The sequence below is a fragment of the Physcomitrium patens genome, chromosome 6 (genome assembly GCF_059467195.1).
Source record: "Physcomitrium patens ecotype Gransden chromosome 6, ASM5946719v1, whole genome shotgun sequence".
NCBI lineage: Eukaryota > Viridiplantae > Streptophyta > Bryopsida > Funariales > Funariaceae > Physcomitrium > Physcomitrium patens.
This window is the reverse complement of record NC_143415.1, coordinates 6,752,857-6,769,351: the sequence shown is the minus strand read 5'-3', so window position 1 is coordinate 6,769,351 and position 16,495 is coordinate 6,752,857. Positions and strand designations below refer to the sequence as shown.

The following is a 16,495-nucleotide window of genomic DNA, read 5'->3' as shown; positions in this document are numbered from 1 at the left end:
CTAAAAGAACTTACAATGGACTATGTGACTTCAAGACTTGTCCATTAAGTAACCAAGAAGAAAGAAAATGAGCCTCAAAGTGAAGATTTAGCACTCTACTCACATCAAGGCAAGGGCAACTATCCAAATCAATGAGGTAATATCAAATCTTACTTCATTTGTGGCAAAATAGGCCATTTTGCTCGAAATTACTATAAAGATAAAAAGATGGAGAAGGAGAATGCAAATAGTGTACAAGATAAGTTTGAAAGATAAGATTATGCATTCACGGCAACAAATGGGACCTCTATGGCTGCCATGTCAAGTTAGATTATAGATTCAGGTTGTTCCAAGTATATGACATCTTATAAGTGTTTATTTGACACTTATGAGGCTATTCCAACATCAAATATGGTGTTGGCAGATAGTGGCACATGTGAAGCCATTGGAATTGGTTCTATTATGGTAGAGGTGGTTGTGAATGGACAAACCAATAGGATGAGATTCAAAAACGTCCTACATGTGTCTAAAATGAAGCAAAACTTACTTTTGGTGAGTAAACTAATAATAAAAGGTTTTAAAATTTAATTTGATATGAATGGATGTTTTGTAAGAACATTGAGTGGAGACAAGGTCTTCAAAGGCTTGAAAGAGAGAAATTTATACTACCTCATTTGTAAGAAGGTGAATGGAGTGGACGTAGCCACATTTGCTGAGTTTACATCAAATCAAGACAAGTTGAATATATGACATTGTCGCTTTGGCCATTTGAATGTGAAGAGCATGAGAGAACTTAAGTCTATGGTAAGTGACTTAGATCTTGGCAATATAAGCCAAAATACAAAAAAACTTGCATATGAAGGATGCATTCATTAAACAATAAAGGGCCATATTATGTGAATATGTCTAAGCAATTTGATGTTTATTTGAAGAATGAAGGAATTGCTATACAAACCATAATTTCATACATTCCACAACAAAATGGTGTTGCTGAAAGGGCAAATCGAACCATTGTAGAGATGGCAAGGAGCATGCTTTATGCTCAAAACCTTGGCTATGTTGAAGATTGGAATGATGATAATGATGAAGAGTACCAACTATTGAATGAGAAATGATAAGATTTAAGAGAAAAGAAGATTGGAAAAGAACATGGAGTATAACAAGGTGAATGTTCTTCTACAATTGAAAGAAGATATCCTTTGAGAAAAAGAAGGCAATGTGGTGAATGGTGGAAGGATCACATCTTCTCTCAAATAAGTGAAGAATATGCAAATATTGCTCTTCTTGTTGATCCATTGTCTTTGTACGATACTATGAAGTGTGAAGATGAAATCAACTAGAAGAAGACTATGGAAGAAGAGTACCAATCTTTTATGGACAATGGTACATGGAAATTGATACCTCTTTCAACAAATTGATCTAGTGTTGGTTGTAAGTGGATATTTAGGACTAAAAGAGATGCAATGGGTGTGGTACAAGCTAACACATGTCTAAGACTGGACCATTGCATTGGACAACAGTAAAGAAGATATTGAGGTACTTAAAAGGTACAATAGACTTCAAATTGTGCCTCGATAGTAAGAACATTGATTTGCAAGGTTATTGTGATGTTGTTTGGGCTAGAGATGCAAATGATAGAAGATCCATAATAGGATATATTTTCTTCATTAGATTAAGAGCTGTTTCATGGAATTGCAAGAGACAATCTACTATTGCAAGATCATCGATGGAAGCAAAGTACATGGCAGCAAGTTATTGTACAATAGAGGCGTGTTGGATAAGACAACTCTTAGAAGACATTAGACTAGTGCAGTTAGAAGCAACTCTAATTATGTGTGACAATCAAGGATGTCTTGCATTTACCAAGAATCAAAAAATAAAAATAAAAATACACCATTCAAGCACCAAGCACATTGATATTCAGTATCATTTCATACAAGAAAAGATTGAAGATGGAATAATAGGTATGAATTATTATGCTACAAATGACATGCTTGTAGATGTGCTTACAAAGGCAGTAGTGAAGGATAGACATTACGAGTTAATACAAAGATTAGGATTGAGAGCCTTTTGAAAATTAGTAAAGTGAGAATATTGAAGATCGGCAAGTACTTGCTTACTTACAACTATATAGAGATTAAACATAGTATGTTGCTAGTAGTCAAAAGGTAGCAAAGAGTTAAAAGAAGTTAGTATGATGGGACATAAGATTTAATTGGATGAAGTAGAAATGGATGTAATATCAAAAGGATGGAAGTTGCCTCGTTGGTAAGGAAACCACTACTTATAAGTAAAGGATGTTGGAAGTAAGAATTATCTTTCTCCACACTTCTCTTAGAGTACAATCCTTCTTGATATTAAGTGTTTGTAGCTTTTAGACTTCTTTTCTTCAATAAAGAATCTAGGGCTATGGATTTTTTTTTTTTTTTTTTTTTTTTATATATATATATATATTTTAAATAGTTATAAGAGCTCTATTATTTTTGATAGATTTTAGTTTGAAGTTTATTTTGCTCTTCTAATATTTACTCTCTTCAATTTTAAATAATAATAATGGAAAGATCAGATTTAGATTGTTCTAATTATTCTTTTCCTTGTTTTTTTGTTGCAATTTGAATAGAGAGCTCATGCTCTTACATTCTTTGGTATATTGGACTATGTTACAATGGCTATAGTGAGCTAATATTATGGTGTGATTGAAAAAAATGCAAGAAGCTTTGTGTAGCTTTTAGTTTTTTTTACCTTCTCTATTGTGGTTCTATTTTTATTTTAATTGTTGGTTGCAGAATCTTTGATACATAGAGATTTGAAATTATTGCTGATTCTTCTTCTATATCATTGGTGGTACAATAAAAAAAAATAGTGGTTGGATTTTAAATTATGACGCTTCCTAATTCAAATCCAAGTTGAAATTATTTGTACCATTTCATTTTTCTCTTCATTGTAGTTGCAAGGCTATTCAAGATTTAGTAGTCAACATCATCATTTTAATACAAATTCTTGTGTTGGTTGAAGTTTGTCAATAGTTGCATTGAAGCTCTTTCTAGTATCAAAGACAAAAATTCAATGAAGAAAAAAAAATAAGTAAGATTTTTCTTAAAATAAGATAACAAAATAGAAATAAGAAAATATATGTATTGAAAAAAATTAGAATGGTTAATGAAAAAAGACATAAAAATTACAGATCCTTGAAACTAGACTAGAAGCAAGAAAAGAATTGATAAGAGTTAAGAATGCTTTACTCTTGACTCTATATATACTATCTACTTAAGAGCTACAAAATCACTTGTTGATCCTAAATCTCAAATTTTTGAAACCTAACCTACAAAAACCTTCATATGCTTCAATCTAACTATTCAATTGATCTCAAATTTTGCATATATAGTAACAACAATCACAATAATAATTTATCCAGATTTCACTTGTACATATGCCATAATTTTCAAGAAATATTTAAATTTGTAAATATATTTTTATTTCTCAAAATTTAAATCTACTCAGAATATTACTAATTTTGAAAATTCTTGAAACTTTCAATGTTAATTCAAATGATATGAAACTAATTCTCAAAAATATTTCTTCAAGTTTGCTTTCAAATTCCATTCTTTGATTTACAAAAGATCCTTGAAGTTGTTGTAGGTGCATAGTTTTGTGCCTTAGGGTCTGATTTTGATCCAAGTTAATAAATAGTCTTCTTTAGATATCAAATTTTAGTAATTTTATGTAGGTTTTTCTTTTATCTATTGCTAACTTTTTTTTAAAAATACCTATATTAATTTCTTATCTTATTTACTTTGATTTGGCTTATTTATATTTCTACAAAATAAATAAAAATTTCTTCTACAAAAGACAGCATTAAGACTAAATTTTTTACTATCTTTTTATTATTTATCATTATTTTTCTACCACATCTTTTTGCTAGGCTCTTCTATAATAACATCTATATTTTTATTTTTTCATCATATAATTGTATTATCACACGACTACATAGCAACGTTCTAGAGGACCTCTAACATGTGTCTAATTTGTGAGACACATGTCTTAATTTACAAGATAAGTTTTTTATATGTGTGACAAATCGTTAGATTGTATGACAACCTATTGATATGTGCAACATATGGCTAACTTATTAACCAAGTTTTAACCTATAAATCACCTATAGACATGTATAAATATGAAGCTACATCTAAGAAGCTTCTAGGAAGTTTTTTTATAATATATATCTGTATCATGTAGTTGATTATTATTGCAATTTAAATTATGGTGGTCGAGATTTTTTTTTATAATTTTATTCTTGTAGAAATTTGTTGTATATGATTGCAACACAATAGAGTGTTGTTATTGTTGTTGTTGTTGTTGTTGTTGTTGTTGTTTTTTTTTTTTTTTTTTTTTTTTTTTTTTCTTGCTCTATATATCTTCAGATTCAAATTTATCTATATTTTAATCTAATACTATTTAATTCTAAGCTACAATATAAGGACCTTCTTGGCTATTCTTTTTGATAACATTATGTAGGAACAAAAATCTGAAACCTCAACTTTAGATTAGTTTGTTGCTTAATAATATTGTAGAGTATTGCAGGTTTACAAAGATGTTGATTAGCCTTTTTTTTTTAATTAATTTTTTTTGGCTCTCATTACCTTGTTGTATTAGATACAATATAGTTTAGAATTAATTATAACTAATAATATTGGCTTATATTTAAAAGACATGATTTGATTCTTTAGATTTTTTTTTATCTTAGAGGTTTTGCAATAATATTTAAAACAACCTTGGTAAGGACTATAATGTAGATGAATTGCACAAAAGGAAAGTATTGTATTATTTCATGGCTTCCAATGCTCTTGATTTTCAATCATGAAGTGTCAATAATTGCAGCCTTGCTAACAATAAATGATAGCCTTGATTCAACTTTAATAAAAACTAAAATAAATTCCTACTAGTTGGAAGTCTATTATAATTTATAATAATTTAATTATCTAATTAATCTAATAATTTTTAATTAATGTGTGCTTTATGGTCTAAGAAGTCTCATAATATTTCAATTGTGGAATAAAATAACCATCATAATAAGTGATTTATTCTAATTCATAACCACTACTTAACTTATAAAAAGATCTAATAAAAATTATTTCCACTTCTTGCCAAAAATATTAACTTCTCTAACTAATTAAATTTCTACTCTAATACTCCAAATCAACAACACAAATTATTTAAATATTCACAAACCACATACTTTAAAGATAATTTTTTATATGAGTCAAGTTTTAATTCATGCATATTTAATTTTTAATTTTCATCTAGTATTAATTTCCATTAAAAATTAAAAATTTATCTAAGGCAAATTTTCATCTAAGAATAATTTTTCATCTATAAACAAAAATCCATCCAATTCTAAGTAATATTCATCCATAATTTATCATATACATATAACTTAAGTTCATTCGAAGGTTTTTATCTAATTTTAATTTAATTCATCTTTGTTTAATAAATTCATCTAATAATTATAAATTCAATCAAGCTAAAATCTCACTCTTATGTAAAAATATTCTTGTAACGGCTTTCATTCTGGAAACTTCTATTCGCCCCAATTACTTAATTTTCTAAATAAAGAGGCTTGCAATATATTCAATCAATCTTTATTATCTAATTGCTAATTCTTTATATTAACCTACTAACTTTTTCATATTAATACATGAGTGTAAAATTTACTCTTTAATCCAATTACAAGATGGCCTCAATTAAGACTTACTTATAATAGGTGGTGTGAAGTGAAAGTAAAAAAAACAAGAACAAGAACAAAGGAAGTAAAATAAAAAATAAGTAGAACAAGTGCAATCAAATAATTATACACTACAAAACTAGTCACAGTCTGTTCACTTAGTTTTTATTCAATAAAAAATTATATTTTATAAATTAAAAATTATATTTTTATAAATTTAATTTTTTATCTTTTCAATGGTATAAAAAACATATAAATCCGAGTTACGATGAATAAGTTATGAAGGTTTGAAAAATAACGAATAAATAAATAAAAAATTAAGTAAATAATTTTTACTTTAAGAGTAACTTGCTTGAGAGATCAAGCATTCGAACCTCACCAAGGCTCACAAGTAGTGTATATAGGTTGTCTAAAGAGGCCTTGAGACTTTAGTCTTATCTTCCTATCTATATCCAAGGTGCTACAATCCATATGGAATTTGTACACCTCCCTTCTTACAAAGACTAAACTAGCTGCTAGTCCTCCTATTTTCTACTAATAAAATTTATTTTTTTGCATTTTTAACTTCAAATTGGTATTTAAAAATACCATATTAGCCTAAGAACCTTGCATGGCCTTCGAATCTTGCTTCATATCTTCATAATAGCTCCCAAGGTGATAAAACTCATTTTTACCAAAGTCTTGGAAATTACTCTAAAAATTCCTAAAAAAATCTAAATAAATTCTAAATAAATTATAAAATTCCTATAATGGTTCTATATTATTAATACTAGTTTAAAAATATAATTTCCTATCTTGATGATTTTTATAGTAATAAAATAAATTTAAATCTACTATAAATCCTACTTTCTATATAACTAACTAAAAAGATACGAGGTTCTTTCTCATGCTTCTTCTAACTACTAACTAAAATTTATATTTTTTTCTTATAAATAATATGTATAGATAGAAGGCCAATATAATATTTATTTTAGTAAATATTCCTCAATATTCAATAATAAATAAAAAAATATTAAATCAATTAAGATACTTGCTTTCAAGACTCACTAAGACTCCATTTCTTCTCCACTAATATTATTCTCCTTTATTTAACATCTTCTAAGCACATCTTTACCTAAAAATTATAATTTTGGTACTTTACATGCATTCTTTTGTCTTAAAACAACTAATGAAATAATTTGATGACCTATACAATGCACAAATACTAGAACAACATTAACTGGTTACAATTAATTATAATTTCTTTTGACAAAAATTTTAAGCAAATTTCTAAAAGAGGGACTAAATACAAAAGTTGCACCTTTGAAGCCATCACTTACTAAATAATATAATGTTAAAGGTTGATCTTAACTATAGATGATCATTGGTTGATTAGCTATTGTAAAAGATGCTATGGAAATTGAATCAATCTTGTATTGGAATTTTATTTAGTCCAACTTGTTCATATGTTCTTCTTTAGTTATAATGATGTTTCTTGATACAAATTCCTTCCGTAAATTACCTAGTACTATATTAACAAATCAGATCTTTATTTCATATATTATAAAAATCTAAAATACTATCATTGAGATGGAATCATGTTGTGTGTATAAAATTCATGGCGATTCAATAGTCATATTAAAGATTTCAATATACTGGAAATAGAAGACTACTTATAGCAATTAAATTTCAATTTTTGATTAAGTATCTAATCTAATTATTACAACATTGTTATTCTTTATCATTGTCTTCATATACAATTGATTATATCATCAATGCTTAAAGTTGCAATTGTAACTTCAATTATACTTAAATGAATTTTGAATTACTCATAGTTGATTTAACCATCTTAAGTATGAATACTCAAAAAAAAAAAAATACATTGCATTGCCACTATAATTTTAGGATGGCTACCTTGATAGATCAATTTTATGCCAAATATACTTTGCAAGCTCATGAACATTATTTCCTAAATTTATTTTTCATTCTATCTTCTATTTAATACATCCAATTGTCTTAAAATACACTTTGATCTACACAATTCTTATCTCCTACTGTGAATGTTGATACCTAGTGGCTTTAATTGTATATGCTTAAATTCTTCAATGTAGCAATAATAAGATCTCCCAATCCAATTGCTAGAATATGGCACTATTAAATCCTTTATTACATTTTAGCAATACACAACCTTTTATTGAATATCTAAAAGAGATCCACAAAGTTTGACAAAGATAAGAATCTTCTTCTACACACTACATTAATTACTATGACAACATGACTTGGAACTAAAGGCAATGCCCTACATGACTGCCAACACTAGAACAAGAGGAAAAAAAGATGAACTTAGTCTTTAAAACAACTTCAACTAGCATACAATCTAAAAAGATATGACAATTCAATAGGAATAGAAAAAAATGTTAATGTTCCTCCATGCCCAATAACCGCCAAACTCTATCTTTATAATATTCAACTAAACTATTCTAACAATCGTCACTCAACAAGCACCATTGATGAAAAAAATATAGAATAGTGAAACCACAATGGTCACTTCAAGCCAAAGCATTACTTTTTTGCTTACAAAAACCAACATAAAGAGAGAAAAAAAACCATTGCAATTAGAGCTGGACTTTTCATCCAATAAATAATAATAATAATAATAATAATAATAATCTAAGGCATACTTTGGTAGACCATGGTAGTTCTTTCTTAAAATTATGGAATTTCACTCTTATTATAGGAATTCTAGCAAATAAGATGATTTTATTTATTTATTTATTTATTTATTTTTCCTTCTCTTCTTTCTTCAAATTCTTTTTTCTTTTGTTTCTTTTTTTTCTAATTTCTCATTGAATATTTTGAATTAAAGATTTTGCCTCCACTTCTAACTTAATTTAAATATTTTAATAGTATTAAAAACTAATACTATCAAATTAAGATTTATATTAGCTAAATTTAAGAGGGACTATTTATTTTAGAATTCTTTTCCTATAAAAATTGCAAGAAATCTATTCTAGCCATTGCAATTCTATTAGTTGCTATTTATTTCAGAATTCTTATATTAATTCTCTAAACTAGTGATTTAAAGTACCATAAGTATTTTTTTGTATTTAAATACATTAATGAGTTAATTTAATGATTTACAACCAACTTTTCTTTCCTTCCACCATAAACAATTGATAACAACAATTAAGTCTTTTTGAAACCAAGGTAATAAAGGCTTGGTAGGAATAGAACAATTGTGGATTGAGATAACTAGTCGTAGTGTATATTATTTAATAAGATAGCATTTTTTATGTCAACAAGTAATTTAATATTCAAAGTTTTTTAATTGTAAGGGAATCATTGATAGTTCAAAAATAGCTCTGAGGTGAGTACTAGGCTATTGCTTTAGTGAAGATGTCTATGACATTTGAAACTCAAAAATATTGTTGGGACTCTAACTGCACTCTAGCTTGAAGATTGTTATCAATACAAAAGGATATTGATTGTTAGAAGAATTTGTGAATAAAGACATAATTTCCAACCTTCTATTTTCTTACATACTATTAATTGAATAAGATTAAGCAATTACAAAAAAATTATTGAGATAATATTGCAAAGGATTTATTTATATGATATGCATGGTTAATTATGAATTATTTTAATGCCAAAAATGATAGTTTAAAAAGCTAGAAGGAGCCTTTTTAAGAACTTAGTGTAGAATTTCTATATTACCAAGTTATAAGAAAAGAAATTGTTGTGAATTAGAATAGACTTCCAACTAGTGGGAATTTATTTTAATTTACATCAAGTTTTAGTAATCACATGGCATAATTATTTGAGTATCAAGATTTAGTCTAAATTTAGTAAAAATCTTACAACTTTTTAAGAAAGATAATATTTACTTCACATATTTTTACCTACTTATAATATGTTTGTCCACTAAATTAAGTTAAAAATAAATGTGACATTCAAAATTATTTGATGTTCTTCTTCTTTTTAATTTTACACCAAACATGTTATTAGAAATCACAATGTGTTTTAGATAACTAAATCTCTATTTTGATGCTTTATAATACTTCTTCTTTTAGATTATTTTACAATTTATCTTAGTATATACAAGTATTTTATTCTTACTTTCTATATAAAAAAGACATTTGAATATTTCATTGTTCAAATTTCAAATTGTATTCTATAGATATTATCACCAATACATCAAATAAAAGTAATCGTTACTGCAAGAAAGACAATATTATTTCAATCAACACTTTCTTTCTATTGTATCTAGATTACAAAAAATCTAATCTATCTAAACCTCTATTAATATAGATAATATTACAAACTTAGTATGATGGATGTCTATATTATTTTAATAAATAAATATAAATTAAAACATATTGGTGTGCTGTTTTTAAAACGTTGCAATGTTGTCATCCACTTTTCAAGCCTTTGTCTTGTATTATAACTATGATAACAAAGGCCTTTCCCAGCGTCAAACCAATGAGTTTCCAAAAAGCCCTCTTCATTAAATGCACGATACTCATGCCGCATTCCTAAAATATAACATGTTATACTGCAATTTCAGAAACTAGGCTGTGAAGTATTATTTTATTGCTCAAACTATTGGTAAATCGGTAACGGTGCTCCTTCCCACGTCTTGTTTCTCCTTTAATGATTGCTCAACTTACCTGCCGCAAGCTGGGTGCATCAGGGCTCAGCTGCTTATGGCACCTTGCCAGCAGAGAACTACGTAAATGTATTGTTTAACAGGACAATGGCGCACCTTGTTGTGCATGCGGAGATTTGTCAGTCAGAATATAATGAACTTACAGGTGATGCCTCAAACATGCCAAAAATCCGCAGCCACGTAGTGAAGTTTTTACAAGTTTGTGGTTTCTTGAGAGCCTCATTGAAATGTGATTCTTCACACACGGCCGTGTCAGCCATGTTCCATTCATTCACCTCATGAACTAGAACGATTCGTCACGCTCCACAGTTTCATGCTGATTTGACACTGCCTATATTAACCAAGCACTGTCTATGGGTATCTAATTTGATTATATGTTTCTATTGTTCGCTGTTCAATGTGTTTTTTTTATAAGACATTCTGCACATGGGAATGTATATTTGGTGAAGTCGGATTTGGTATATGCGGTTGAGATGCCTTGGTATTTGAGGTCAAACCTTTCTTCATGTTATCTTAATATCAGTCTAAGCAATACGAATTATTAATTGAATCAGTATTGTTTGAGAGAAATGGTGTTGGCTACAGTCTAAGTGTAGCAATAATATCAGTATTGTTGACAAATTATGAAAATGATAAATCTTTGGAGGTTGCAATTCGTAACACAAACGTGTTTGAGGTCAATCGTTTCTAATTAGCCTCATATCTAATCCAAGTCCACGTGCATTTTGTGAGGCAGTGCCCACTAGTCACATGAGTGTAGAGTTGAGATTATCCTACCACTACTGTGTCACCTTGCATTTATTAATGTAAGAGGTAGCAACTGACCAGTCACATGAAGCAAACAGAAAAATATAGCACATATCATTCTTGTCTTGCCAACTATGGAAAGTCAAACATTCCTCTCCGCGTCATACACATCGACACAACTTGGATTATCTGATCTCTCGCCCAAGTTTAGTACTCGCCTACATCACTAAATCTATGTTGAAGCTGCTCTTTACTACACGGATGTGACAATAAAGGGTGAGTCCTGTCCGAACTTCGAAACACCCATTTCCACACCATCAATATCATCTGTCCCCTGGCATGATCCGAGAGTTTTCAAGCATGGACAGCTCAACAGGGAACGTTTCACCCTCCAACTGCTTTGTAATGTTTTTGCGACACTTCGAATTCCTCAACCAACTACTCTGTGTGTTGCCTGTTTTCTGCAAGCTCTGAATGAACTAGAGCTAGTAGAGTTATGAGAGCGCTGATTAGATGCTGGTTTGACAGCTTAGAGCCACATTTGATCAAGTTCAGACAGCCGATCATTTGGATTTGTTGCAACGATAATTCTAGAACTGAGTCTATGGGGCGGGCATTCGGTCATCCTACTGGTGACCCTTGTGGTATCGACAGCAGAATACTCAATGCTTTCAGGGGTTCTCCGATGGAGGATACCATTGCGTAGAGGTTGGTATGGTCAAGAGTCAATGAATTCACAAAATGGGATTTAATCTTAAGTTACTGCTTTTCTGCGAATTTGGTGACATGTCCTCACAATATCGCTTGTTCTAATTTCTGCACGCAGGCGGCAATGCGGCCACGTGCGACCCTCGCGTCGGTTATGACGCTGATACTTGTTGCTAGTTTTGCAAGCACCGGTTTGGGCGCGCATACCCAGCAGGAGATATATGTACCTTCCTACGTCTATCCTTGCAGCGGTACTGCTGGTTGTGCTTGGGATGTGTTCAAAACCGGAGCCACATTGGTAATCATCAACCCCGCCAGTGGCCCGGGCACCGCCTCTAACGCCGACTATGTTAACCTCGTCAACACAGTGAAGGCGGGCAGTTCCACGGTCAAGATCGTGTTAGGCTATGTATCCACCAACTACGGTAACCGAGACTCTGCTCTAGTGCTGGCAGATATCGACAAGTACTACTCCTTCTACAATGTCGATGGCATATTCCTTGATGAAGGATCTACCGACTGCACCAAAACAAGTGTTTACAAGTCCTACGACACTCGAGTGAAATCCAAGGCAGGGTTGGGGTACACCGTGCTGAATTGGGGTGTTTACGGCCCTGAGTGCTATCTCACCAGCACCCACATCGACAATTACGTGAATTTCGAAAGTAAGTCCATCACGGCACTTGTAATATGTGTTTTTTGCATGTGCATCAGACAAGTGGATGCCGAGCACATGGTGTACGATGATGGTTAGTGTCACACACTTGTGTCCTGCTTTGACGCGTTGTCTTTGACGGAAGTTCAGGTTTGCACGTAGTTGTCGAGCCCGTCATTGTGCGAAGCAAGACCTAGTGTAAGAATGTAGAACATGGGTCCCGAGGCACAGCATCATCTTCTTCCGGACTCACGCTTTGAAAAGCAAGTTATCTGCTGTAAAATTCATGCATCTCCACGTGTAACATGTTTGCAAATACTGACATGTTCCATCTGGCATCAGATACATTCGCCCAATACACCAGTGCCTATGCGAGCGCTGTTCCGTCATGGGTAAACAAATACGACTCTTCTCGGTTTTGGAATATCCTCCACACCGCCCCCAACAACGCAACAGCGGTCACGCAAGCAGTAGGAACGGCCAAGACTCGAAACGTAGGGCAGGTCTACATCACAAATGACGTATTGTCCAATCCATTCGACACTGCCCCAGCATCGGCTCTGTGGACCGCACAAGTCAACAAGGCCAAGAGTTGCACCTGATCGGTCGATCATCAGGTTCTCATGCTCCGGCAGTCGTCGACTTCAAACCGAGAGTCCAGCATGCTATTGTATGTGAATTCGGCCGCACCGCAAACCCCATTTACTCCGTCCATGTGACCAAGTATAATAAGCCCAACGTCGTTGGGTCTAAGCTCACGACCCCTAGATGAATGTGTGATGCTGATTTACGGTGCCTTTATTGATTGTTTCCTTGAGTGGGCGTAATCCACTTTCTTGATCAGTTTCCCTTTACTCTCAGATAACAAGGGTGTGTTGAGGACTCTTCCACATATATTTATCTGCCGCAGTGCTAAGAGAACTCAGGAATTTAGGATCTACATTGTTGCTTGATATGTTGTGGCTGTTGTGCGGATCATGAAACTTTTATTTTCATCACCGTCAGGGGTTTCATCAGAACTACTGGCGTATAGTGACCGACACTGAGTAAATCGTAGCTGTAAATCAAGTTCATGGTCTGCATGAGTATTGAACCTTTGGCCTATGAGGGGTGTTTCGATGTGTTTCGATGCACTGATTTTGTTTAATATTGCAGTGCAGAGCATTGATCTGGTTTGATGTTGGCAACTTTCAAAGTCTCCTTTAATAGAGGAGATGGAACAATTTAATAGTGGAGATGGAATAATGAATTGAAGATAAAGAATTGACATTTGATTACATATTGCATGATGTTGAAAACCTATAATAATTAAATTATAAATATAATATTTTTTTGGAAATAAGTCTTAATAATGGAGTCAAAAATATTGCAAAGAAGAAAAAATAAATAAATTTTTAAATCAATAAGAATGATTACTTCCAATATATATGACATGAATAATGAATTTGGCAAGTGTGGTAATATGGGGTGGCACATAAACTTAGTCACATAAATAATCTGCATCATTATAGTACTATATTAGAATAGTGGATAGGAAATAATTAAATAATATTGTAGGCAGTTGTTCTATACTATATTATCATCCAATTCTTCTTCTTTAGCATCAAAGATTAGAAATTCATCTCCTCCTTTAATACTTGTATCTTTTACAATCAAACTATTGATGAGTAGGAAAAATATATAAGAATAAATACTCAATTATTTTATTGAATAAGGCTAATTCTAATTCCAATACGTTAGTATATCATAATGAGCCATTGGCCATAAATTTGAGGTATTCAAGACCATTACAAATACACTCCTATGTCTTCATGAAAAATTGGTCATTCATCAAGACAACAATAATATCTAATACACCCTTACTTTTGATCATCTCAATATTATCAATGAAATTGAGAAACTATTTTAGTTTCAAGTAAAAGTAAATTTATAAGGAATAACAACCAACACTACTTTCTTGCTCTTCAAATTCTAATATTTATTAAACTTCTTGCTTTACTTGTCATTGTTCAAATGTGACAACATTAGTTATAGGATTATGTATAAAGGACATGAATATCAAAGAATTAAAATGTCAATACATTCTTATGTTACTTAAAAAGATTAAAAAATTATTCAAAATTGATATAGTATTAAATTAGAATGGCTATTGCCAAAGACAATAAGACTTAAAAAATCTTAAGACAAGACTAGAGACTAAAAAGGCATTGAAAAGAATGAAGAAGGCTTTATTCTTACCTCTATATATACTCTTAACTAGGAGCTACGTGGTGATGTCCTATTGGATCTCCAAAACATGTTGACTTTGCAAGACATGTATCTTAACTTGCAAGGCAAGTTTTCTATATACGCGCCACATATTTAGCTTATTTCATAAGCTACCAATATGTGATTAATTTATTGATCAAGTTTCTAATCTATTAAATTAACTACAAATATATATAAAGTCAAAGTAGTATATGTGAAGCTTTTAAGAAGCTTCTCTAAAAAATATTATAAAATAAATATACTTTTATCTACTTCTACTTAATCATATAGATAAATATTAGAATAAATATGTAAGTTCATGACATTACCTCCTCTTTTAGGGATGAATTGCATAAAGAATGGTCATTACATATTGAAAAAATCCAAGATGCAACAAATTATATTTGCCACATATTTTGATCTTTGTTTTCTTTGAAGATGATTGATAGGTCCTCTTAGCTATAGATAGTATCCCATATCAAGGTAGAAAGATCATTTTATTATTTAATCATTATTGAGGCCTTTGTAACTTTTTTCAAATAAAACATTCAGAATATCATCAAGAGTCATTTCTACTTCTAATGAAACAAGATATTTTAATTTATTTTAGTACCAATGAACAAGATATTCTAATCTATTTTAGTGTTTCTTTAAATCTAAAACTTCTTGCGCTTCAAACTTTTGATTATTATCCACTTTTATAGGAGGAAGTGGCATTTGTCTTCTTTTCATGATATTCATTGTCTTATATGGCTCAAGAAGAGATATATAGAATATAAGATGAAATTTTCATATATTTTGATAGATATAATTAATAAACAACAAGATTGATGTGTTCACTAATAGAATAAAGACTAAGCCTAGAATAGTCTAACTTGTCATAAAGATAAGTAATCTTGATATTGCAATGAAGTAATTATATCTTGTCACCTATGTTGAATTGTGGTTGTTTCTTAAAATAGGCATCTACATTGATTATTTGTTATTCTAGAGCTTCTTTTAACTATGCCTTCATTGTTGCATATAGCTTTGACAAACAATTTTCCAAATCTTCTCTCGTAGCATTATCAACTTTTGAAAAGTCAAAAGTACTAAGTCATGGATGATAACTATAATTGGCAAAGAAAGGTATTTTTTGAATAGAAAAATATACATAATTATTGTATACAAACTCTACCAATGACAAAAGAGTTGTTTAATCATCTTGATGATAATTGATGATACACCTCAAATATTGCTCCAAAATTTGATTTATCCATTTTATTTATCCATCAATTTAAGAATGAAAAGCCAAAGAGAGCTTTATATTCACCTTTAATATTTTAAAAAGGATTCACTGTAATCTTTATATAAATTGAGTTTTTCTATGTGATGTAATATCTTTAAGCAATCCATAATAGAGATAAATGTTATCAAGAAAAAGCTTAGGCATTTCTTCACTTGTGATAGATTTTATATATGGTATAAAATAAAATATCTTGGTAAAAAAATCTACTATTACAAATATAGAATCATAAAAATCTAAGATTGAAAGATCCATAATAAAATCTATAGAAACAGAAGATAATTATTTTAGAATAGATAATGGCTGAAGAAGTCCATAAGGTCAATGACAAAGAGTTTTGGATCTTAAACAAATATTACATGATTGTACAAAGTCTTTGATTGCCTTCCACATTTGAGGCCACCAAAAATCTCTAGATATTAGCTCTCAAGTCTCATTGTATCCAAAATGTCTGACTATTGGAAAGTCATGATGATCTTGAAAAGTATGTAATTGTACTTCACCTTT

General features: G+C 30.5%; 1 protein-coding gene across 2 annotated transcripts; it reads left to right on the top strand.

Annotated features, from left to right (window-relative positions):
- Nucleotides 1–11,359: 11,359 nt before the first annotated feature.
- LOC112283167 (uncharacterized) lies at nucleotides 11,360–13,605 on the top strand. Of its 2 annotated transcripts, none has more exons than XM_024521556.3 (3): nucleotides 11,360–11,495; nucleotides 11,920–12,466; nucleotides 12,799–13,605. In XM_024521556.3, the coding sequence occupies exons 1-3, from the start codon at nucleotides 11,433–11,435 to the stop codon at nucleotides 13,056–13,058; spliced, it is 870 nt and encodes a 289-aa protein (XP_024377324.1). In that variant the 5' UTR covers nucleotides 11,360–11,432; the 3' UTR covers nucleotides 13,059–13,605. The 2 variants fall into 2 exon arrangements, with proteins under 2 accessions (XP_024377324.1, XP_024377325.1); XM_024521557.3 differs by lacking the exon at nucleotides 11,360–11,495 and adding an exon at nucleotides 11,563–11,801.
- The last annotated feature ends 2,890 nt before the right edge of the window (nucleotides 13,606–16,495 follow it).